The sequence below is a fragment of the Dermacentor variabilis genome, chromosome 11 (genome assembly GCF_050947875.1).
Source record: "Dermacentor variabilis isolate Ectoservices chromosome 11, ASM5094787v1, whole genome shotgun sequence".
NCBI classification, from domain to species: Eukaryota; Metazoa; Arthropoda; class Arachnida; order Ixodida; family Ixodidae; genus Dermacentor; species Dermacentor variabilis.
Genome location: NC_134578.1, coordinates 17,547,978 through 17,572,856, shown reverse-complemented (window position 1 = coordinate 17,572,856; position 24,879 = coordinate 17,547,978). Strand labels below are relative to the sequence as shown.

At 48.5% G+C, this 24,879-nt stretch overlaps 1 protein-coding gene across 4 annotated transcripts in view; it reads right to left on the bottom strand.

Moving 5' to 3' along the window:
- Positions 1 to 4,292: 4,292 nt before the first annotated feature.
- Positions 4,293 to 24,879, bottom strand: part of LOC142564820 (homeobox protein OTX2-like) — a 163,020-nt gene continuing 142,433 nt past the window's right edge. For 2 of the 4 annotated variants that reach the window (XM_075675990.1, XM_075675993.1), the window contains exons 4-5: positions 16,130 to 16,290; positions 4,294 to 6,514 (exon numbers count right to left, since the gene is read on the bottom strand). In XM_075675990.1, the coding sequence (XP_075532105.1) occupies positions 5,834 to 6,514; positions 16,130 to 16,290 (842 nt within the window). In that variant the 3' untranslated portion in view covers positions 4,294 to 5,833. Of the gene's footprint in view, positions 6,515 to 16,129; positions 16,291 to 24,879 lie in introns of all 4 variants that reach the window. The other 2 variants (XM_075675991.1, XM_075675994.1) reach the window with 2 other exon arrangements.

Sequence of the window (24,879 nt, the reverse complement as noted above, 5' to 3'; positions counted from 1 at the left end):
GAAAGTTTTAAAGGACTGCTTTATTGTGCAGATTGAGCAGCACTAGCAAAATGGAGATGTAAACGTTGAGTTCAAATTCACTAATAATAAAAATGTATCAACCCAAAGTACACATGCTGAAAGCATAATTATGAAGTTTAGCAGCACTGGTAAAATTGTGATGTAAACGTTGAGTTCAAATCCTTCAGCCATTCAACCTTAGGATTGTTATTACGTCCCCCAGGCGAATTACCGGTCAATCTACGTATTTTATAACCATATATGGTGCAATACAGACATGAATTTATGTGCAGGCGTTTGTGATGTCATTGTTGACCATTGTCCTATAGTTCTGCTGTTGCCCCGGGTGTGTGTTACCGGTGTATCAAATACGCCTCGAAGCAGTTTATCTGCGTAGACAATGAGAGCGTTAAAGCACTGCTTGAATGTACAGCTTGAGCAGCACTAGTAAAATGGTGATGTAAACGTTGAGTTCAGGTTTACTCATAATAAAATTGTATTAGCCCAATGTGCATATACTGAAAGCACAATTATGAAGCACCCATATGTTGGTGGATGACAAAAGATACTCTTTGGCATGCAACAAAGAAAGGAGTGGTAATACAATGAATGGGAAATAAACAGGACAAATAATTGCTCTAAATTCCAATTTACGTTTTACAGGAATAAATATATTGCCATGGTGATAAAATCAAACAAATGATACCTTACTAGGCTTATCACTGGAAGCAAATGAGATACAACAGTGGAAGATTGTGAGGAATACAACTGGTCTAAACCATGTAACCCTTAATATCATACTCCCGCAGGTGACCAATGAAATTAATAATTTTACTAAATGTTGACCCAAACTTCAGTACTAAAATTCCATTGTGTTACCACCTACCGCGATTGTACGCATTGCATTCAGTTCCACGAGATTTCAGTTTCATGAAATTACGGTAGAAGAGATAAAACTTGTCGGCACGACGTCGGTGAATAAAGAAGCCGACCATGATTTTATTCCGAGAAGAGTGCTTAAGCAAAATGTTGATATTCTTTCTACGCACCTAGGCTACTTGTTCAAATATTCCCAAGAGTATAGTTGCTGCCCAGATATACTCAGCAGTGCTTAAGTTGTTCCCATCTACAAATCTAGAGATCCTAACAAACCAAGTAGCTATAGGCCAATATCGGTATTACCCTGTCATTAACACTCTTTTCGAAAAACTAGTTCCACAATAGTTCAATATAGTTATTTAGGAGAACAGTGTTAAATATCCCCAACAACATGGATTTGTCTTCAACAAGTGTTCACCTAAAGCCGTATTAGGCCTTTCACAGCACATTCATTCCGCCGTACATCAAAATGACATTACAGTTGTGCTGTTTCTCGATGTACCTGTAAACTTTGCCACACTACTACTAAGAAAATTAGAGAACCACGGTTTTAGTGATAACACTAAAATTATTTTCGAATTACTTAGCCATGTTGCGAACTATAACAATAATTAATGATTCCGTTTCGGTAGTTAAAATATGTTGTGCGGTGTTCCATTGGGATCCATTATGGGTCATACGTTATTTTCTTTTTACTTAATTGATATTCTCCAGGCACTGAGGCACTGTACTTTTTGGAGGTTCCAGTGTATGCAGATGGCGCGACACTTACTTACGTTACGACACATAACACTGCAGAACAGGATACTAATCCAGCTGTCAGATTTGTCTTTTTGGTTTCCAGGTAATGTGATCGTGTTGAACGTCGCAAAAACCAAATATGCTACTTTTCATTCTAGACACGACACTGAGCCACAGTTTAATTTCTCTTTCACCAGACGTTACTTTAATTTCATTACTTAGGGGTTCTTTTCTGCAGTCGTTTATACAGGAAGGACCGCTTGAATAACGGTGCAGGATTTTCACGTTTGGGCTCCACATTCTCATAAAATAAAAAAATATATTTTCCCTCTTCCGTGCTCGAGGCTTTACTTTTGTCTCACACTCTTTCCTGCACCCAGCTACAGTTATCTGACTTTGATGCTGTACCAACGTAAAATAATAAATACAATCGTATCATTACCTAAGTTCAAACACTTAACTGCACGACTGCTATAAACGTAACCTACCATTATTGCACAACCGCATTGCATTTCGTCTTATTAGAAAGTTGTGAGTATTGAGGATTTAACGCGCCGCTTTAAACACGTCATAAAATATGAATCCTTTCTTTCGTGACATAAGTTAAATCTCGTGCCTATGTACCAATCACATGGACCACAGTTGTAATTCATCACGTAAAAGAGGCATATAAATCTTGAAGTTGGACAAAAATGTTGTACCCGTATATTTTAGCATGCATCGCTTCGTACCCACCATATGCTACGCGCAGTAGACCAAACGTTGCAGATCTAGTATTCGTAATGCAATGCAAACTTGTCGTGTTTTATAATGTGTCGTAACGGCGAAATGCTCTCACATTCTCATGGATGATCGGGAGACACGATTTCTGGAATATTTTTTAACATACGGTTTCATTGAACTCGAAAGTGTCAACACCTTTATTTTGTGTGCGGTCCCCGTTTCTAAACGGATCTTGCCAAAAAATTTGCATCCTTAATATTGTTCATACTCGGTTAAAAGTGTCCAAACATTTAAAGATGTAAGATCGGCAACTGTGCCATGCATGCGAGAAGCATGCCTTAGGGAACTATTGCTTTATAGAACAGTGTTAAATATTATTGTATATTATAAAGGGTGCTCATTCTTTAAACCTTTACTGAATCTTTAAAAATAGCCTGTTGCAGATAACATAATTCCAGTCCTTGAGCTGTATTATACAGAGAGGCGGACCGTTACGAGAAATCGAAAGACATAATAAACTAATTACGGAAAACCAGCCAATCATCTTTTGCATTAATTACTTTACTGGACATATTGCAATTTACGAATTGTAGCCCGTGAATTAGGAAGGTGTATCCACTTGGAATGAAATTCCGGAATGACTCAAGGTTGGAGTTATCTGCCATCAAACTTTCCCTTAAAATGCGCTGTTATTCCGCTTTTTTTAACAAAACACTCTTTAATGCATCGAAGCACAAAAATAACTGGAACGCCCATGCATTTCGTCCCGCACTTTGGGAAATAATATCTTGAAACTCGTGCGATCCAGGGAATTTATTTCAAGTGGATGTGTCTTGCAAGCTAACCGGCTACCATATTTAAATTGCAACAAGTTCCGAACAAAATTAAGAAGGTAATTGGTGAATTGTTGTCAATTATTTGAATGTGTGTTTCAATTTCTGGTGCTGTTAAAGTCTGCCTCTTGGTATAGTTCAGCTCAAGGACAAGAGTTATGCGGTCAGGCGACTTTTAAAAATTACGTAACACTTAAAAATGATCACCCTGCATTTTATATTATAGAATACGGAAACTATACATGTACTTTATCATTGGAGAAGTTACAATGACGACACGGTAGTACGCGTTCGAAGTCCTATGGGAGTGTGTTTGAAGTGCTCCTTGCAAGCTTCACACAAGAAAAGCGTTCAAGATCCCGTAGAACCTGCTGAATATTTTCTTGAATCAGTGCGAACTCGGGCAAGAAAAATGTAGACGTTAAATGCGATAGGTTGGGCTCACAAGACGCATTGAATCATCAGCCCCTACAAGATCGGCAGAGCAAACAGTATAACATGATACATTTGCGAGGTACTATAAGTATTTATTGTGCGCCCCTTAATAAAGGAGCAGTATAATTAGCTAGCATGCAGCTGATGCGAACTTCATTTGAGAAGTTCCTAATAGCCGTTCCCCGACCTAAGGAACTACACCGTGCTGAAACTCAAAGCGGAAGAGCACGGCGGGGTTGAACAGCGAGATAGACGAGTCGCAGACCGGAAGTATATCTATATCCCACAATATCGATTCATCATTATTATTGCAATAGCATTAGGAGTGTCAAAGTGGGAAAAAGGATGTGTGTGAAGTGTGCCAATCCAGTCACGTGGTAGAGATAGAGAGGCGGTGGGAGAGCTTAGAAGAGCGTGTGTATACATTTATATATTTATATAAGTGCAAGCGACGGTGGTCTGCTCCGGACCCCTCGTCAGCCGCACTGAAGAGGCAAGACTCGAGTCGAATGAGCTCCTGAACCACACTTTGCAATGTGGTGAACGCTGTTTAAATCGTGGATCCGGGACCTGGGAGAGGTGCGACGTAATGTTATGAACATAACGCATTTCGGTCGCATTCACCGCTATATATAGCCACTGGACTTGTTCATCTGGCTTTATGGAGGAAGTTACCTCGCATTGGAACAGCATGTATTGTTTTTGATTCTTGTAATTCGACATCTGGTGTAATGCCACCTAGATGATTATTTAGGTAATGTTGAGAAAAATGAGACACGAAGCATAATACTTGAACTGGCAAGCTGACTGAGAAAGACCTGACCTAGAACGTTTTTATTGCTTTATTTCTTCTTGATATTGTTCAAATACATACCAAATGAAATATGAAAGGGTTTCTCTGAAAACTAAGTGACACACAGCGGGTCAAAAATATTGACCAGCTGATTGGAGGCCAACGTATGGTCCAAAACCTGTGTTTGGTACTTGCTTTGGCAAGGTAAATGCGAGTTCTTGAGATCCACATCAAAGGAGACAAAAAAAGGAAAAAGCTTCCTTAAAGGGAAACAAATTCGCATTAGCGATACTACGACCACCACGTCCGCGTAGGCGATACCGACGAGGTCTTCGAGTTTTGTCACCAAAACATCTGCTGCTGCTTACGGTCGACATCTTTGCGATTACCACTGTTTAGGAGGCACACATTAATGTAACTTGACAGGCAAATTCTAATATTTGATTTCGTATAACTTTTGCAGTTCTTTTTGTAATGTCGACAATATAGCTGAGCTGCCAGTTAAAGGGTTAACCAATGGGTACCCCCTTCGCTGGGCGACTTCACGAAGCCTATAGTATCTGTAATGAAGGGTATGCGTCTTCGTTGTGAACGTTGCGGGCGATAAGAAAGTGCTTCCTGATTTAGCCACGCCCACGTTATTCTACATCTCCATGCTTCCGTTGCAGCCCCCGGAAAGCCGGGAGACGGCACTCGCATGCACATCAGTACGGCGTCAGACGCAACATGCATGGCCGCTGCAAAGTGACTCGAGTCCAGCACAATTTTCCATCCGACTCGCTCTTTTGTGTTTTCTTTCGATTTTTATTTACAGCTTAAATAAGAGCTTAGCTGAAAGTCGAGCGTCCTCGGTAGCGACACAAGACGAAGCGCTTGCTTGCTTTGCGCACAACACACGGCTGTCTCCGAAAAACAGGCCAACCCTCGCGGCGCCTTGCCGATGCCGATGTCAATGCTGCTCGCGATGCTGTTGTGGCCGCAGCTGGTTTCCGCTGCTAGTTGGTGGTTGCTGACGTATTTTAGTGGTGGCTGATGGAGATAAAAAGATGGAAAGGAGAGACGGGAAAAAGGTTCGGGAGCCCATCTCCCATTTTTTCCCTCTTCCCCTACTTCTCCTCCTGCTCCTTTCTGCTCGCGGCAAACTGTCCGCGCCACGCGAGGTCCACACGAGACGCGCCCATCGCATGCGGGAGCTTCGACGTCACGGTCGACGGTGGCGCCCTCTACAAAATGTTCCTTATGTACACGCACACACACACACACACACAGGAGATGTGACGAAGCGATGCGATTGTCCCGGGCGTATCACAAGAGGGCGCGCACATTCTGCAGGCGAGACGTGAACGGAACACGCGCGCGCGCACCCACAACACGTGTACGACGCGCACCGCGGGCTTCCTTCTTTTTGTTGTCTCCTTTTTCTTGGCCCTCAGAGAACTTGGAACTTCCAGGGAGCACCGCCGCTTCCTTTGTCCCCAGCCGACGACACGCCGTACTCCAGGCAGTCGCCCGCAGGCGGCGTCCTCGTACTCAGCGTCCCGGGCCGGTCCTGGTGGTGGGACGTCGGGTGCGGGCCTTGGAGCGACGACGGATGGGGTGGGGGCGGCGTCTGGTGCATGGGCCCGCTCAGGTAGTCCATGCCGCCGTAGTAGGGCGACGCGTAATGTCCCGCGGGGGCGTAGCAACCTCCCGACTGGAGCGAGTGAGGCGGGCCGTGCTGAGGCCCTCCGCCGGAGAGGGCCGCCTGGCTCGCCGACACGGCGGGTCCCTGGACGACGTGAGTGGAGGCGGACGAGGTGCCCGTGTGGTAGGGAGACCGCTGGTGGGCCGCGGCTCCGGCCATGAGCTCGGCCACGGCCGGCCCGATGGCCGCGGGACTCCAGATGGAGCTGGCCTGTTGGTGGAGCGGCGACGCCGCCGCGCTGGCCAGCGGGGAGGCGGCGACCAGCGCCGAGGGCTTGTACGGCGACTCGCCGCGACTCGAAGATGTCGGGCTCGAGGAGGGCGCGGGACTCTTGGCCTTCTTTGGGCGAGGCTTGGAGGAGGCCGAGCCGTTCTGCTGCTGTTGCTGCTGCTGGCGGCACTTGGCCCGCCGGTTCTTGAACCAGACCTGCGTACATCAAGGAATCTTTTATGTATGCTGAGGCGACTAGTGTTCAGACTTGGAAGTGATTCAACACTGGCCTGACAAGGGACGGTCCAGGAGACAACCGTTTTCTGACTTGTCCTCGTCAGGGCAACAGTCCTGCTCATGACGGTCAGGACAAATACTCCTAGTCGAAACGTTGCCCAGATACATCCCTTGTATTGGACAACTGTTCAGCAATTACGGACGATAGTCACATTTCAGGAACGTTAAACAACACCGCCGTTGATGAATGTTATTCAAAGGTGTAGAAGCCACTCGGGCATCAATTGAAGAGGAAAGAAATGAATACGTATGCAAATATTCTACATTTCAAAGTAACCTAAAGGGATAGCAAATGTTGGTTCGGCGTTATCAAAGAGCAGGAAGAATTTGTCGAGTAAACACAGCACGAACTGACTTTCATGCAGCGTATAATCCGTATATATGTAGTGGTGTGCGACCTGAGATGCCATTTAACACCGAGAGTCCTATAGACACGGGGTCGATTGCGCGCATACCTTCACCGTTCCATCGTACACTCTTCCGTTGCATCCACTTCGTTAATGTGCAGTGATAGTGTGCGTCTGCGCATTGTGTTCTTCATTTAAATATCATTTAATTCTTTTTTATACATCAGACTGCTGCTACAGCTCTCTTTTTGTGTATTCCGTGATCTTTCGCAGATTACTGTGGCAGGCCCACTGTGATGTACGTATCACAGTAAAAGGTATAATCGGCACCTTTTGTGCGGTTAATATTTCCCTTAATTATCGACATTCTTCTCTGCCTGGTGATAATTACACTCGGTACACTTAAATTTAAATGATAAAAAAATACAGACATTAGTTCAATCAACTTGTGATCTTCCTTCCAGTCTCATTGTAATTCTACATTTTGGAATAAAAAGGAGCAGCGCTCACTACAATGTCATTTTTTAATGCAACACTAATATAATAAAATGTTACCATGCAGTATGACGAGCCATCCACGCCGTGCTTTTCGTTAGCTGTTAAAAAACCGTCAACCGGTATTCACAATTATTTCGCAATACGACGGTCGGAGTGCGACCAACCGATATGCAGAAACCCGACCTTTGAGCATATGTAATAAAACACAGGTCCCGAAACGACGTCCATCTGAAATCAGCATCTGTTTTATTATATCTTGGAAACACGCACGCACAACCATTCGGTGATGTCATAGCTTTCTGTAGTGTTCTCCAGCCGGCGTTGCCAGGTGAAGGCGAACGGAAATGTGTGATGTCACTTGGCCGCTCTGTTAATTGAGATAGACCGTGCACCTGCCTTTTTTTACCGCCTGTTTCTGCAACGATTGCCTCTTATAATTTAAAAAAAAATGAAGGGGAACGGGGATTCGAGACAAAGGATATTTTTTACTGACCAAATTTCGTAGCAGCGGCAGACGTCAGAATTTGCGCGATAATCACCAATACGGTTATGAACTATCACCATTGCACTAATCATCGTTTAAATTATTGCTTCTACTAGAGTATACATGTTCTAACTGCATAAGTGAACTCGGTCAATGCTTAATGGATAAGCTTTTTACAGAAATGATTTGCCTTGCCCAAAATTTCAAGACATTGCCAGTAAAATGTCCCGCGAAATACGCTGCTCAGTCATTTAGTATGTATCCGCACCATGATAGTATATAGTACAGAAAAACTGCTGCCTGGAACAGCAACGCATTACAAGGCACATCTTGAGTAATGTTTTGTAATGTAATGTACATCTGTAGCTTTGGGACGATAAGCTACACGTGAAAGCCCATACAGGTATATTAAACCATAGGTAAGATCCCAAGTCAATCCCACAGCAAGCAGCGCCAAAGAACACTTTGGGTCAAGCAACGAAGCCAAGATCGTCATCTGCTCGAGTCTCCTTGCTTGTTCCTACATAGCGTTCTCTGGCGCCGTTTGCTGCCTCAATCCCTTAACTGCCGATGACGAGATAACTGGATGGATGGACGGACGAATGGATGGATGGATTGATGTTATGAACGTCCCCTTTGAAACGGAGTGGTGGGCTGCGCCACCAAGCTCTTGTGCTCGCCACACAACGAGCGTCCTCTGGTGTCTGTGCCGAAATAACTCGTCGTTAATTTTCGAAAATTCTTGCACATGCGTATGTTTCCAGGTTCTTGTAATTTTTGACAAGAAACTAACACACAATGACTTCCGCCGATCGCGTCTGCACTTGAAAAAAAAAATGTTTTTGGAATTTTAAACGGCAGTTAAGGGACTAACGAAACAACTAGCCCAACAACACATTTTTCACCACTCCGACAAGCGTCTGGTAAGGCACAGAACTTCAATTTCGTGCAAGACGGTGTCGGAAAACGAAGACGCAACATCCGACAACGCCCGGGTGGCGGAGCGCCGGTTAATTCGCTTCGAAGTGCATGCCGCGACCTCAAAAGCATACACGCCCATAACACTCAGCCCACGAACGAGACTCGCGCTTCATCGCGCGCAAAGCATCGACCAAACGGAAACCGCGCCGACCGACACTGCGGGAGACACGCCCACTGTAGTGAATACCTTTCGCCATGTACTGCCCGCCGCAAAGTGGGTACTACACCGACAATCGCGCCGCGGTGGGCTCTTCTTATATGCCTTCCGGCGCGGTGCGATGCGGGCGTTAAAAGGTTTATTCCGGGCCCGCTCGCGACCTCAGGCGTAGAGGCACCACCGCCACACATCGGTCACGCACACACCCACAAGCGCGCGCAAACTCACAGACACATGCATTTGCCCAGTCTCTTGAACTTCGCCGCCAAACTCCTCGCGGACAGCACAGTTCACGGAGCACAGAATAAGCGGCGGTACATAGCCTGTTCTGCGGTGAAGTGAAGTGAAACCGAGCCGGCCGACGAATGGATATCTTTTGCTCGGCGTTAACCAGTGCGGCTTCGCCGGCAACGGGCACAAGACCTTAGAGGGACGTGAGGAAGGGCAATTCCCTGCCGGCCTTGTAGCACACGATGTGCATAGATGCGCGGCCACGCAGAAAGCCTGCCTGCAGGGCTTGCCGCAAAGGGTGGAGGGATTGGGGGGGGGGGACAATGGAAGGAGACGCAGCCAGCTCTCTCTCTCTCCATGTTTCACTCCCCCTCGCTTCAGCGAGTAGCAACAGCGGTAGCTGTTCCAGCTGACGCCCCCTTTCCTCCGGCTCCTGTCCTCGCTTAGCACACGTCGTGGGAGGATGCCGATAACGCCCCGCAAATAGCCCCGGCGCGCAAATGCAGGCGGCGATGGGACCACGGCCGTGGGATCAGCGAGGGACACGCGATACAGTGGCTGGCCACCGAGGCGCGCAGAGAAAGAAGGCATCACCGTGCGTGCGTGCACACGTGAGCAGCGCGAACAAGGAGGCCGAGGCGTACAGTAGAACTCCGCGCTAGTCCCGCTCCCGTTCTGCGCTTTCTTGTACGGAGAGAAAAATAAAAAGAGGGGGACGGAGGAAGAGGTGTTCTTGTCGGCAAGCTCACGCTTCTTGAATAAACAGAAAAAGAGGTTTTTTTTTTTTTTTTTTCGAAAAGAGAAGCGGCGGCTCCGCTCCTCTTCGTCATCCCGCACACCTCGCCGTGACGACTGTCTCGCACGTCGCGGTGCGTATACTATGGAGGAGGCTGCTCTATGGCTGCACGCGGGAGATAGTAGGTGTCTCTGTGCAAACAAGCCAGGGAGGTTTCGGTCGCAGCGATGGCGGCGGTCTTTTGCCGCTCAGGGTCCGGCGAAAGTGTGTGGAAGTAGGGGAGGGGAGGGGGGTTCGGATGGGGGGAACCAGGGGCTGTATTCGGCGTGCAGGCGTTCTTTAGAAAGTCGTGCCTTTCCGGTTAACGCCGGTAGGCGCTGTCCTTTCTTACACAATTTTTTTTTAGATTTAGCGGAAGACTAGAGCGTGCTGCGGCAGCGAGATAGAGGCGCGAATGATGGGTGCGGCCCGTGCACGCTGTGTTGGCCTAAATTTCCTGTGGATGGATTAAGTTAATTTCTAACCATTGCCCCCAGTTACGCGTTCGTGTAGGGTAGCAAAGAGCACGTCCGTCTGGTTAACTTCCCTGCCTTTCCTTCTCTCGCTCTTTCTCCCTCTCTCTCTATCTATCTCTGTATCATATATATCTGCAAGTCGGTGAGAATGCAGTGGCAAATACACCGCTGTCCCACACGAAGAAAATTTGCATACATGCGTCAGCCAATTATGTCCGCTTATATCCAGGACGTCATGGCGGAGGCGATCTCCTTTCAGCACCGGTGTGTCTCCGGAACTACGTTTTGGAGCGCGGAGGAATACAGAGGGCAGATGCAGTGCGATTTTGTGAGCGGAGTTCGAACTTAATTCTTAGGCTTTCATATAGTGTCGATCTTGTAGCGCATCCCATATTTCTCTGGCATATGTTATCCGGTAATGACATCCGTTCTGAGCTGAATCCATGAAATCGAGCTTTCTGACAAGCTGGATACTCGCTACAGCATTTCCTGCTGACGAGACGGTCAGTCACTCTTATAGAGCATTTGTGGACCATATTGCACTCCATCCGCTAAATAAGTGCACATTCCGGAGTCGCATTGCAATCCATACATGACTGAAATCGTGAACAAATACAACATCCAACCCTAGACGGAGTGCAATCCGACTGTGGACTATGGAACGTAGCCTTTGAAGTGCAATACGGTATACTGCGAAAATTTCAATGGCTGCATCAATGTGGCATGGTGATCGACTGTGCGTTACTACCGGAGCGTACAAGATACCTGTGGAGTCTTCTCGACAGATTATATGGAAGCTGCTATGAGCGACTGAAACTGACGTTGGAAGCACAGGGTGTAGGCGGCCGCCTTAAAATGATTAATTTTGCCCTGCAAGCCACTCATATTCCACAAGGATAAATGCCCTGCAGCTCAGTGACTCCGCGTATCACGAGACGGACAATTAAGACACAACGCTATATTCTAGCACAAAAAAAAAGGACGCCGAGAAGGGAAAGGAGCACCACCGGCGGTTCCTGTATATTTCCGCTCGCACACAGTCAAAACGTCGGTTCAACACAACCCGATTCAACGAAATTTTCAATTTAACGTGATGATTTCCAAATATTGGCGCATGTTCATGAAGCCTATAATGCTTTGGAAAGCACGAGGCTAAACTTCACGACTTTCTCGATTTACCGAAGTGTACTCTAGGCTATTGTTCAGGCAACGGGCGTCATCGTTCTGTTAAGAAGGCTCCCGCGAAAGAACATTTATAGGAAGCGCTCGACAGGCTCTGTACATAAGCGAGCTAAGGGTGTATGCAGGCAAAGATTTAGTCATACGTCGTAAGCTAGCCAAAGATGATACAAGAAAGTAAGTCCTGATGAGGAAGAAGCGGAATATTGGTGGACAGATATAAACAGTCAAAGCCGTCATGATGGCCTGATCACTTCTAATTGACAGAAATTTGGCGCAGTCCACAGGATACGCTACAGTCAGACCGGGAAAGTCGCAAGAACACGCGACGTCTGCGTCGCTGAGAATTAGTTATGTCAATTTTGAAAATCTTCGCAAGCGTTCCACTTCAGGGAGTCAAGCTTATAATAGTGAGAGTTGAATATGATCACGGCTCACTCGAGCAGGACCGCTTTTCGCCGTAGACGCACTATACAACGCCCACCGGCTTAATTACATCCTCACGGGCCGCCGTAATGTTCACGCCCACTGTACACCGAAAATCGGAGCGACTCAGGCGTGCACCATGACCCTGTATTCAACTGTGCCAAATTTGTAACGTAGGTTTACTCTTTTTGTCCCGAATAAATAGCCATTCGCGTAAGGTTTGCTACAGTTTCTGATTCAACCAAGGAATTTATTTATCGAAGCAGTTCTCGAAAACGTAGCACATCGACTCTGTCAACTTCATGCTTAAACAAACATACAACGTTTAACCCCCACCAGAGGCAACGAGCTCAGCATGTGATCGCTTACTGTGAGACAGATACACTCAACCCCGGGAACTGACAGGTGGTCGTCCCGGATGGCCACTGAGCGATACGGTCAGGCCCGCGTCTTCGGAAAGAATAGACAGGCGACCTTGTCTTTTCTGGCGACGTCTCTTTCCGTGCTTTCAGTATAGAGCATACCCTGCTTCGAGGAAGAAAACCAACTCCCACTCCCCAGGCATACAACGAGCAATACACTGATCGCGGTCGCGACCATACGCGCGAACACCACCGCCGTCAAGAGGGTGCCCCGACGGCGCTTCCGAAAAGATATCGCAGGCGCACGCGAGATTGCATCTGGCTCGCGGTGCCCTGTGTGTGCGGTTACAAGGACTGCCCACGACCGCATTCAAGCGACCTGCCTTGCGTGCAGCATTTTTTTTCTCTCCCGTTTCTGTTGCGAGTCTCCGCCGCGGCGGGGCGCCACTGCGGCCGGCCGCGCTTCCACAACCGTGCACCGAGAGTGGCATGCGGCTGCGCTCGTCGTGTTCGCACGGGCGTTCGTTCTCTAGAGTGAGTGAGTGCAGGATCGGGTGTCTCTCGACGAGCCCGCGACGCATTGTGTCGAGTACAGCAGCATCACGCGCCTACGACAACCCCCCATCCACCAACCCTACATTTTACTCGGCGTTCTCCCATGCCGCGTGTCGACAAGACGCGACGGGGGCGGCCATTTGCATGACAGAGAGCGCGAGCGAGCCGGGACACTGCCACCCTCAACGCAGCACCATCGCGTGTGCCGAAGGGAGTCGTCGTCCCCGCGTGTAATTGAAACCGGGAGTTGTCCGTGCGTGCGTGTCCTTGCATCTGTGAGCGTGCGTGCACGAAAACGAGCTGTTACAGCTGACGACAAACCGCCGCGTTCCCGGGCACTTTCACGCTCATACATGGCCAGCTAGGTCGGCTGGCTGCACCTCGCAGCTCTGTGGGACAACGGTTCGGCGACCGTGCGGACGCAGGCGTTCCTACCGCTCGGGGTTTGAGCCTGGTTTCACGGCTCTCCCAGCGCGCGCGCGGAGCCCTCCGCGGAACGCCGCGCGAAGGGTCACGTGCGTTGGTGCTGCTTCGCGCGATGCGAGCGCCTCCCCCCGCCCAGCTGGTCGGGTGGGTGGGTGGGCGCGGAGTCTGTGGCTCGTGTCGCCCCCTCTCATGAATAGCCGATTAGGATTTCCGCGGACTGTTTTGGCCGCCAACCGCCGCGGAAAATTTCGGGGTGTGATTTCGGGGGAGACGCTCTGGCTTCCAAACGAGACCGCGAGTGCATGGGAAGAGACGCAGCTGACCGGCTGTATCTCCGAGACTACATGGAACGCAGAATACAAAAGCCGTTAAGTTTCCGCTTACAGCCATGCTTGCTTAATGTCATCAAAACCACAGCTCAGGACAAGCCGAGTTCTTCGTTTGTGTCTTCCTTTTCTGGCCCACGAATCTGGGTACACAACAAAAAAAAAATTTTTTTTGTTTCGCAGAGTACTTCAACTTTTCTTCAACCTAAGATTGCACCAATGAGCAAAGACAGAGGTCCGAGTGTGCGCGGACATCGCTGTGCTCGCTTGCTCGCTCAGATTCCAAGAAAGATGGTGCGGGAACTAAGGTCCGTCGCGGGCTTCGTAGTGTTCTTTCGTTTGTTTGTTTTTCAGATGTAATACGTGGAAACAGCAACGACGCACGAAATGTGCAGCTGGAATTGTGAAGCATGGTATTGCCTCAGATAGCCATCGCCTAGCCAGCCGACCCTACGACTCGGAAAGCAGATGCTTGACACAGCCATCCGTTTCAAGTAAACAACGATATATACTGAAACATGAATCAATTACAAGAGCGCCGGAGCAAGAGTAACAGACGACTCGAACACTGAAGACATATAGAATGGTGTGCTACATATGCAGCGCACAACTTCACACAGTTACTGAATTGAAACGAAATCTCCAGTTTCCTTAAAAAACGAACCAGACGATAGTCGTTTAATTTCTTTCGCATAGCAAGCTGCGAATCTTCGTAGTTTCTGTCATGCGTGCCTTTGTGTAACAACTACGAATAAATGGGAAGAACCAAATGATATACTAGATTGCTTCCTTTCGCATGACAAGTTGCGAGTCTTTCTCACTTTGTGTCGTGTGTGCTTTTGTGTAATAACTACGACACAATGAGAAGCGTGGCTACCGAAGAATACACTATCCAGAACCGTAGCTAAGAACTCAATGTGTTGCCTGTGGCTTTCTTGTGCATTGCACTTCTGTAGCGTAGTCAGCCAATAATGTCTCTTACAAGGACGGCAAGTCGGCTTTCCCGCGGACTCTTAACTGCATTGCGGCCAATACACTGTTGAAGCGTTTTTAAATGCTTGTAGTGCGAGGATTTGTCTATAGACAGTGCTCGTCCGCTGCACTTAAGACTAGCTCAATATTCAATTTTCGCTTTAGTTCAGCCCATTTCGTGTTTAACCTGAACATGGAAGGGTCCAGGAGCTTCAAAACTAAAGGCAAACAAGAACGCTTGAAGGGGTCCTGTGACGCCCTCAGCACGGTATTGCACAAAAAGACACAAAGCTACAGCATTTCAGGCATAAGAATCAATGTGACTATGTACTGCATAGTAGCAACTAAGAAGCAGCACCATTTCAAAAAGATGAAGCGCCAACATTGACGGCACACTAGCAAGGAACAAAGACAGGACAAGCCTATTCCAAGGCTTGTCCTGTCTTTGTTCCTTCCTAGTGTGCCGTCACTGTTGGCGCTTCATCTTTTTGAAAGCTATGCACCAACTAGCCTCACAGCGTGTTTTATTGCAAAAGCAGCACCATCAAGCATCCGAGAGTGCGCTATGCTGGAAAGCCAACTAACGTTTCCTAATAGCTAACGTTTCATAATCCCCCTCCCCCCCATGTCAGGGAATCTCTACATTCGCACCTGCTCGTTACCATGGATACCTACTTACGTCCATCGAAAATAGCCGTCAAATATCGGCTGCAGAGCGCTGCCGCTAAAAAAAAAAAAAAGACTTGTTTAACAATTTATAAAAAGACGTGGACAATCTCACATAGCCCACGCATATGGTCTTGCTCTTTTATTGACTTTTGTTACAAACGACAATATCACAGCACGCTTGAAGTCAATTTAGAGCGCACAGACCGACATAAATATAGTTAGTTGCGACTATACGAGACGGCTTATAAATGCTATATCGAGGACAGGGATTAGTGGGAGTACTTCATACGCAAACTGTAAATGCGTGGCTGTATGGGCGTATCGGCTCCATGAACGCCACGATCACTAACACCTTTCATTTCAAGTGGTGCACGAACTTTAAAATAAAGTTTACCTTGAGGGCGTCACATTACACACAAAGTCTACGCGACCAAAGCAATGACCCGAGATTATGCCAAACGTATTACCACTAAATACATAAACGAGTCATGTAAAGTCTCTAAATTCGAACGATGACAATATACAGATGAGGGGAAGGGTGCACATATCCCAGTTAGTTCTGCAATATCACGTTTGCCCCTGTCCCCATAAATAACTGCAAGGACTCTATTCAGCCATGTCACGTTTACCCCTGTTCCCACATATGAGAGTTGAAAGAAGCTGCGCTTACCTGCACCCTCGACTCCGGAAGGTTGATCTTGAGGGCTACCTCTTCACGCATGAAAATGTCCGGGTAGCGCGTCTTGCTGAACAGCGCCTCGAGCACATCCAACTGGGCCCGCGTGAACGTGGTCCGTTCTCGCCGTTGCTTGCGAGGAGCTGGTCCTGTCGCTGCAAAGACAGACAGAGATGGACGACAAAGTCAGTCTCGATGGGTACATGCGGACTGCTGGCACAGATTTGTCGAGATGCATATAGTTATTCGCGAAAGCGTGTGGGGGCAGGAGACCAACTGTGTGCAATTCGAGATGCGATCCACCGCGCGACCTGCCGTGGACCGGACTACAACCGAACAGCGTCCAGCAACGTTTTATCGAGTTCCAAAAGCCGCAGCGGCTATGTTTCAGGCACGTCGCGCATGGTAAATCAGCCGCCTGGAAGTACGCAGTGTTCCGCTTTAAGTCGTCAACAATTGACTAATCAACTGTAATGAAATAAATTCTTAAGTTTTACGTGCCAAACCACTACATGATAGCGAGGTTCAAGCCGTTGTGGAGGACTCCGGATTAATTTTGACCACATGCATATGGGCACCTAAATCTAAATACACGAGTGTTTTCCTTTTTTTTCCTCTCTGAATTTCGCCTCCATCGAAATACGGCCGCCGTATGGCCGCGGCATCGAACCCGCGACCTCAAATAGAGCAGCGCAACGACATAGCTACTGGACTATACCATGGTGAGTGACGAAGAGTTCGCATTTCATCAACATAATTATATATTGTTGCAATATGTATTTCTGTGTCCTCTTTAAGTGTATATCCTACGACATTCCTGCACTTATATTTCTTCGCGTACCTTTTGCATACCCAACCACAATACCTTAAAGACCACAGAATCCGTGAAAACGTTGAATTTCGAGCAGTTTGCGAACGTTGCGAGCAAAACACAGTACAAAACTGTTCACACACCCACGCACACGCACACACAGATATATATCACTGTAGTCCATCTTTATGAATTAGGGACCTCTGCATTACAAGGCGGAATAGTTTGAAGTCAAGCTGATTAATGCCGTAGTATTTACCCTCGAGCAAAATGTTACTGTCAAATAGAATGAAACTCCATTTTACAAGCTGCGCCATGCCTTTACTATAGCACTGTCGGTTTATTTGCAACGCAGCGCAAACGTCACGAGTCTTCAGAAATGTTTTGTGTCTTAATGCCCCCGTTCGTCGTAACGACCATCATCATAGTTTCCTCATCCTGCCGCTTTCACTTGCATGTATGGTGAGTATAGCTTTCCAGAGTGCGGTGCCAAATCTAGGATAATTTCGCAACTTTCCTCGATCAATACGTCGCTATTACTACCACTTGCAGTGCCTCGCCTAGCACTTGGCATTATAACTTGGACCATATGCCTGCAGTTCGGTCTTTTTCTAATGCTTGTGGGATCCGCACTTGTAAAATATCGGCGTTCTGTTGGAAGTCCTCTACACACGCAAAAAATGAAACAGTCAACAAACCGGCGTGTAGGACAGCCGCGCCTACAAGGTTTTTAACTCTTCAGACCCGCATTAGCATCAATTTTCATTTCGTGACCTATAGGAATACCAATACGCAGGATGCAAGGTATCTGTATACAATGATGCGTCACAGAGATCTGTCGCAACAGCCCGTGTCATGAACAAGTGAATGTGATACCCTGCGCTTCGTGGGTACGTGGCGAGTATCAAGAGATTGCTACGTGATTCGCTTTATGACAGGATCAAAATATGACGACCAGTAGGCAACGTAAGATCAGGAGCTACGCATTCGGAGCTTACTGTTAGCTTAACGGCTAACAAGTTTTGTGTGTGTGTGCGTGCGCGTACGTGTGTGTGTGTGTGTGTGTGTGTGATAGAGAGAAAGAGATAAAAGAGATGAGAAAGGCAGGGAGGTTAATCGGAAGATAGATATCCAGTTTACTACCCTGCACTGGGGAAGGGGAGACAGAAAGGTCTCAAAAGAAAAGAAGTGCACACACATGAAAACAATGGGAGATGAGAAAGAAACACACACACACACAAAGGAACGCAGGTGTGTCAGAGTCGTTCAAGCAGGCCGCTTGGCCGGAGAAACCTCAGTAGCGCCTTCACCGCCTTCTGGTGTGAAGGTCGCATCAACCAACCAGCACTCCAACATCGTCTGCTCAGAAAGCGGTCGGTCATCGAGGCGCGCCAACGCCATCACGAGCGACTACGTCCGGGAGCTGTAGCGAGGACAAGGACAGAGGATATGTTCGATTGTTTCCTCGCTACCGCAACTGTCACACGCAGCGCTTTCAGTCATTTCGATGCGGCAAGCAAGTGCATTCGTGAAAGAAACTGTTAGCCATAGTCGGCAAAGAGCAGTTGTCTCGATTCGGGTAGTCCAGATGGAATGCGTCGCAATTGAGTATGTCAGAAACCTGGCGTGTTCCACATGGATCGTGTGGCATCACGCGCTAGTATGCGAAGCTTGGTTGCTGCATCGGTTCTCAATAGGGGGATGGGTCCCTTCATGGTATCTACGTGAGCCTTCCTAGCAGCTTCATCGGCGTTTTCGTTGGCCTTGATGTTGCAGTGGCCTCGGAGCCGCTGAAAAGTAATGTCATGTCCTTTCTCTGCTAGCTGGTGATATAGCTGCCTTATCTCTAGCATAAGTAGGTCTTGTGGTCCATGACGTAGAACGGATAGCAAACAATGCAGGGCTGCCTTCGAGTAGGTGGATATGCTCTATCTTCGTGGTAGATCTTCACTAATCTACCAGGATCTTCAGGATCTACGCTGCGAAGTGCAGCAAGCTCCGCAGCGGTCGACGTTGTCCAGTGAGATGTTTTAAACTGAATGGTCACGGCTTTTTCGGCAAAATCACAGCTCCTCTAGATCCGTCAACAGTTGTCGAGCCATCAGTGTAAATCTGGAGATGGTCCTTGCATGTCTCGTGCAGCATGAGTAGAGATAGCTGCTTGAGGGCTGGCGACGAAAGTCCTGCTTTCGTTCGGAATCTCGGTACTGAGAATCGAACTTGTGGGCGAGGCAAACTCCAAGGAGGTGCCAGGAGCCTCTCGGCAGGCGTATAATCTCAAGGGAGGCAGTCACAGTACACCGATATCTCCTGGCAAAAAGAGGCACTGGGCTGGTATTTCGGCAGCGCGGTGAGGTAATGGAAAAGACGGCGGGCAACGTGCCTGATGTGTGCTTTGAGCACTTCCAATGTCATATGAGTTGTGACTGGGTAATCTTGAGTTATGGCACTTTACTCTAAGAGCAGTTTACACCCTTTGGAGTGCCCCTTCTGCCACACAACGATAATCGTCATCTGCCTTGATGCGTTTCCTTTCTTTAACGCTGCGAGCCCGGTACTTTCCAGTAACAAAAGGCACGCGCGTTATCAGCATGGTAGCATTTCCTGTCGGCAATGCTATCATGCTGATAACGCGCGTGCCTTTCGTTACTGGAAAGTACCGGGCTCGCAGCGTTAAAGAAAGGAAACGCATCAAGACAGAGGACGATTATCGTTATGTGGCAGAAGGGGCACTCCAAAGGGTGTAAACTGCTCTTAGAGTGTTGTCTCCGTTATTGATGTGCAGCGCAGCTATCCAAGACAAACCCTGAGTGCCTGCGCTTGTGCACTCTCGATTGTTCGGATGCTACTTCTGCAGGTATTGTTCAGTGTAGGTAAGCTGTATCCGAGATACCCCAGGAACAACGTCCTGTAGAGTTGTAACATCGCGTGTACTGACATACCCCACGTTTTCCCTCCAAGAAATTTGAAAAGGTGTGAATTAGCCGTTAGGGGTTTGTTCGGGTAGGCCACTGGGGAAACCAGCTGAGGTCTCGATCAATGATCACTCCTAAGAATCTGTGCGTCGTGGCGTAACATAGATTTTTGTCATTGATAAATACGGCGTAGGACGGCGTTAGCTTCCGCGAAAACCAACCAGCGCACATTATTTCTCAGGTGAAATCTGGAGACCTTGTCCGCTAAGATACGCCGACATAGAAGTCGCGGCTTTTTGAAGCCTCTCGCGCACCTGATGTCCACACGCATATGTCATCGGCGTACACTGATATCTGGACAGCACTTGGTATGCGTTCCACGAGACCAACAATAACAAGACTGAATAGTATGGCCAGCAAGTTGTAAGGCAACAAATGAAAACGAGCAAGAAACACTGCCTTCTTATCATCTTCTGTGGCAAAGCAACCACATTACGTTCAGGTCACCATCATAATCAAATCACTAAAGCTGTCCTCTGCGACCTGTACCTTGTCCCTTGAGTTCATTATGATAGCGCAATCGCGGAGTGATGAAACATCAGCTGAAGATTTCATCGCGGCATCCGTCTATTTCTTTTACGTTCTAGCGCTAATTTCCAACATTTACGCTCCATAATAAATTCGAGCTTAAACGACCCGCTGTAGCCTGGCTTTGTACTTTACCATCCCAAAAGCACATCTACACACGTTCTCCTTTAGCTACGTGTTCCGTCCCTCTCGTCACGTGTCCGCACCCCCCAAATATCAACCGGGCCGGCGCAGCAGCCTCCAGCAGTTCGCGCCGCCCACGTTGCCGTCCATCCCCACGTTAGGACGCCAGGCGCTGGGGTCTCCGTCTCCCATGCCAAAGTTTCCCAAAAGCGCCAATAGGTGGCGTCAGGCGCGCGCCCGCGAACAATGCGCCGCAGCAGCCGCGCTCAGCGTCGCGCAGCGCCACGCATCGGCGATAGCGGGCGAAGCGCGCGTGCGCGTCCTCGCATACAGCCACAAGCCCAGCTAGGCTAGGCCAGGCCGCGGCAGGCAGGCAGGCAGCCAGCTGTGAGGACAGCGCCGCTACGCTGCGGCGCCGTCTGTCTCCGCTGCAGCCGCGGGGTTCCTTTCATCTCGGCCGCCATCTCGAACTCGCGCGTGCAGTAGGTTGCGTAAACTACGCGACACTGCGGCGGCGGCGTTGGACGCTCGCTCGCCCTAGCGCTCCCACAGCAAGACCGCGCGGGCGACCAGTCTTCTTCCGCGGAAAACAAGAAAGACAAGGAACTGTACAAAAAAATGAAAAAGACGGAAAAAAAGAAACTCGCTTGCACTGTCCTCGTCTTCTCTTTGCGAAAAAAAAAAAGAAGATAGGAGAGGACCTTGCCTTCCTCGATTCCTGCGCTGCTACGAGTCTTTCAGAGCGGCGGATTCCCGAGAGCCTGCCTTACAGCACGAACGAGCGGCGGTGCAAAGCGGGGCGATAGCGAGAAAGAAAATGCGAAGACGATCCTATTAGAGCCGAAGAGTTACGGTGCCCACTGAAGAGCGTGTAGATGAAGTAAAAGAAGAACAAATAATTGCGCACTGTGTTTGCGCTTCCGATTGTGTTCTTCTTCTTCTTCTTCTTGATATTCTTTTTTTTGTGTGTGTGGAAGCGTTTCTTTTTGCACGAGCGTGTCGGAAACGTTCTTGCGCGATGCGTTTCGGTTCGCTGCAGTGTGTACACCCGCGGCTCGCTGCAGCTTCCGCAGTTTTGCCCACCTTGTTTCTGTCTTCTCTCGGTAGGCAAATAAATGACGCTGTTACTCGCGCTGGGTGTTACAGCGGCGTTTTTTTAGGTCGAACAAACGTGGCTTCTCGTTATTCTTCTTCGCCAACTCGAGAACTGCACAATTCTTCAATGCAAATCAATACAAGCTGCACTTTGTCAGGCCGCCTTGTTCTTTTTTTCTTGCTTTCACGAGCATGGCAGTATCGAACGGAATATTTAGCAGTTCTTCGTCGAGATGTGCTATTATATTGTATACACCTCCAGCGAGGCAATATAGCGGTAATCACCTAGACCTCAAGTGAAAGTACAGCGCGCGGCTAAAGTGCTATAGGATTGGCTGGAGCCGCTTATTTGGGTGGACTGGATAGAGCCGCTGGTAGATCCACACGAGTAAAACATCCCCCCCCCTCTCACGAAATCCTCACGAATAATAATATTGCATGTATTGTAAGGCTGCGTATAATTATAGGCTACGCAGCGCCAAAGCGCATTCCAACTCGGCTCACCACACTGCGAAACAGACCATGTTGCACAGTTTATGACTAGTCGTATGGCATTGACCAACTGCTTTGCCTTCACCATTGGGACGGCCAAGTTCCATCGGTCAGTGTTCTCAAAGCAAGTCCACGCAGAAGGCTGTATTCGTGCTGCTGAAGTTCCTGAGGTACGCGGGTCTACATGAGAGACCTTGAGGACACTATGTCCTACCGATGCTACGCGAGGACGCTGTATACGTGCTACCGTCTTGTTTTTCTCGTCTATGTCTTCGTCCATTCGCTCTTTAACCAAATGGATTGTGCACGTGCGTTGTGTTGTTTGTGCTCCTTAATATTTATGTACATCCCCTTACCCACACCACGGGTGCATGGTGACCAAACGGAACTATACCACTATAGTTAACCTCCCTGCCTTTTACATGCATTCATTCGCTCTCTTCCCGCTCGGCTGCAATTTTTTTCGTGCCACATAGCAAAACGCGGAAATGCACAGTTTGGTTCCTCTTTTGTTTCCGCTTGCTCGCGCCCTGTGATCAGTTGCCGGTCTTCCGACCAATCACGGAAGCCAGCGCCGGCAGGTGAAATTCGTGCTATATATCCCCGTCTTGTCTTCAGCAGATAGCTGCTTAACCAGGTAGCCTGATTTGCTACCCTGCGCTCGGAAAGGGGACACTTGAAGAAACGTATAGAAAAGGACAAGGGAACGGACGCTTGGTTAACTGTCACAGCTGAACAGTTCCACTGTCGCACTAGAGCGGCTCACTGAAGCCAACAGCTCTAAAAACTAGTAGCAGCTACGCGTGGAGGCGTTACCATGGACAGTTTCGGGGTTTATTACAGTGCAAATGTAGAGCAAAGGCGCAGTGGCAGGTGGGAAAGTGCGTGCAAAATCATTTTAACAGACTAAATCTTCGCACTGTAGCATTATAGAAAACTCTCGGCGAACAGCAAACACATCTCAAAACAGCATACTACACAGCTGTATACGGTGTGAGCTGTTTCCCCATGCGTGCACGTATGATGGTCTTCACTGTAAAGCTGCAAGGGGCTGCAACGCTACAGCGGCAAGGAGGTAGGTGCATGTCAAAATGTACGCCAAAGCCTCGCAATGTCGCACTATCAGAGACTTGTTAGTCGCATTCGGTCGTAGCCTCAGTGCGATTACCTTCACGTCGTTTCAGACTGAACAGCCACCTCGCGTCCTGAACTCATGTAAATGAGCAGCACGCCACGGCAACGTGCCTCCTCGCCGGTTCATCCGGGGTGCATCAGCGGAGGGGATGGAGCGAGTATACGGTATGTCGCGCGCTTCCACCCGCCGGCAGAGTGCGCGCCGGTCCTCGATAGGATCTGCGGCTCGGCTCGTATCTCTTCGCGACAGGCGCGATCCGGATAATCCGCTCCTGAGCCAATCGGCTTTGGGGGAGGATTCTGTTGCGCGGAATCAACTTGCGCTTTTGGGCACGCGTTTCCGAAGTCGGAAGACGACAACGAGATGCTCTCGCGCGGGCTATAATCGAATCTGATCTCGCGGATAACGCGTATATACGCGCGTGGCTCGAAAGCTGTTGAACGAATGGCGTTAACCGTGCAGTGGAGCCGTTTCGGTGGGAGTCGAGTGATTCGGCGCTGGTTTTCTGATTACACGTTTAGGAGCTTTCAAGGCGGGTAGTTCTGGAGTATAACTGATTGGTCTGTGGGCGTGCTTGTGAGCAGAAAGTGTAAATGAGCATTGAATGGGTATTTCCGCATGGTAATGTTCAGCGATCGCGAGCAATTTGTAAAGCATTAATTGTTCGTAAATACTTCGTCAAACGACAGACCAGATATTCGATCTACGACTGTAATTTTATGCTACCTCTCGACTTATCATTTATCTGCGCCTCTTGTCTTAGAACGAACAATATTAATTATCTCATCTCTGTGGCATCATAGTTCTATCGCAATTACTTTTGCGCTCAACTCACCACAGCAGGGACCATTCCTGCCATTGTAACAATAAATAATAAAATAATACATCCGCTAAATAACGTCACTCAAGACATGAACATTCAAGAGGAGAACAAGGCATAAAAAAAACCTTATAGATAATAAGTGCTCATATCCATATATTGGCGGGATGGCAACATACTGAATTATTGTCTTTTCACATTCGCACGCTCCCTATTTCTTTAATCGAAAGCAGAGTTTTAGACAACGCTGCGACCGCAAAGTCGCAAGTTCCGAACGTTCCCTTACTACTTTCTGTAGGGAGTATTAGATTAGCAAGAGCACGCATTAAGCAAGAACCCAAACTCTTGCGTATGCAAGTCGCTTATTTCTCTAAGCTTAAAACTCATGCTAGCTCGAACTTAACACATTTCAAGGTATTCTGGTGGCCTGCATGTGAGGTCCTGAGCTTCTCATGGCGATATTTGCCCCTGGTCCGCGCGCAGCTCTGTAGGACCCGCGGACACCTGTTGGTTTCCTCGGCCGCGATCGCCAGGGCATCGGCAGCCCTGCCGAGAACGCACGCGGTGCCCCGAGCTTCTCCATCGCATCGCCAGGGCGCGCTACCGTCCGCGATCCGCGCGCCGGGCCGGGACCGCAAGCGTAGCGGCCGCAAAAGGTACCGTGCGGCCAACGCCATCTGTCGGGGATGGCGCAGCGCGGCATACTTCCGGCCGCCCACCACGAGCGAAGGGGGGGAGAGGAGGCAAGAGGGGGCGCCACTGCCT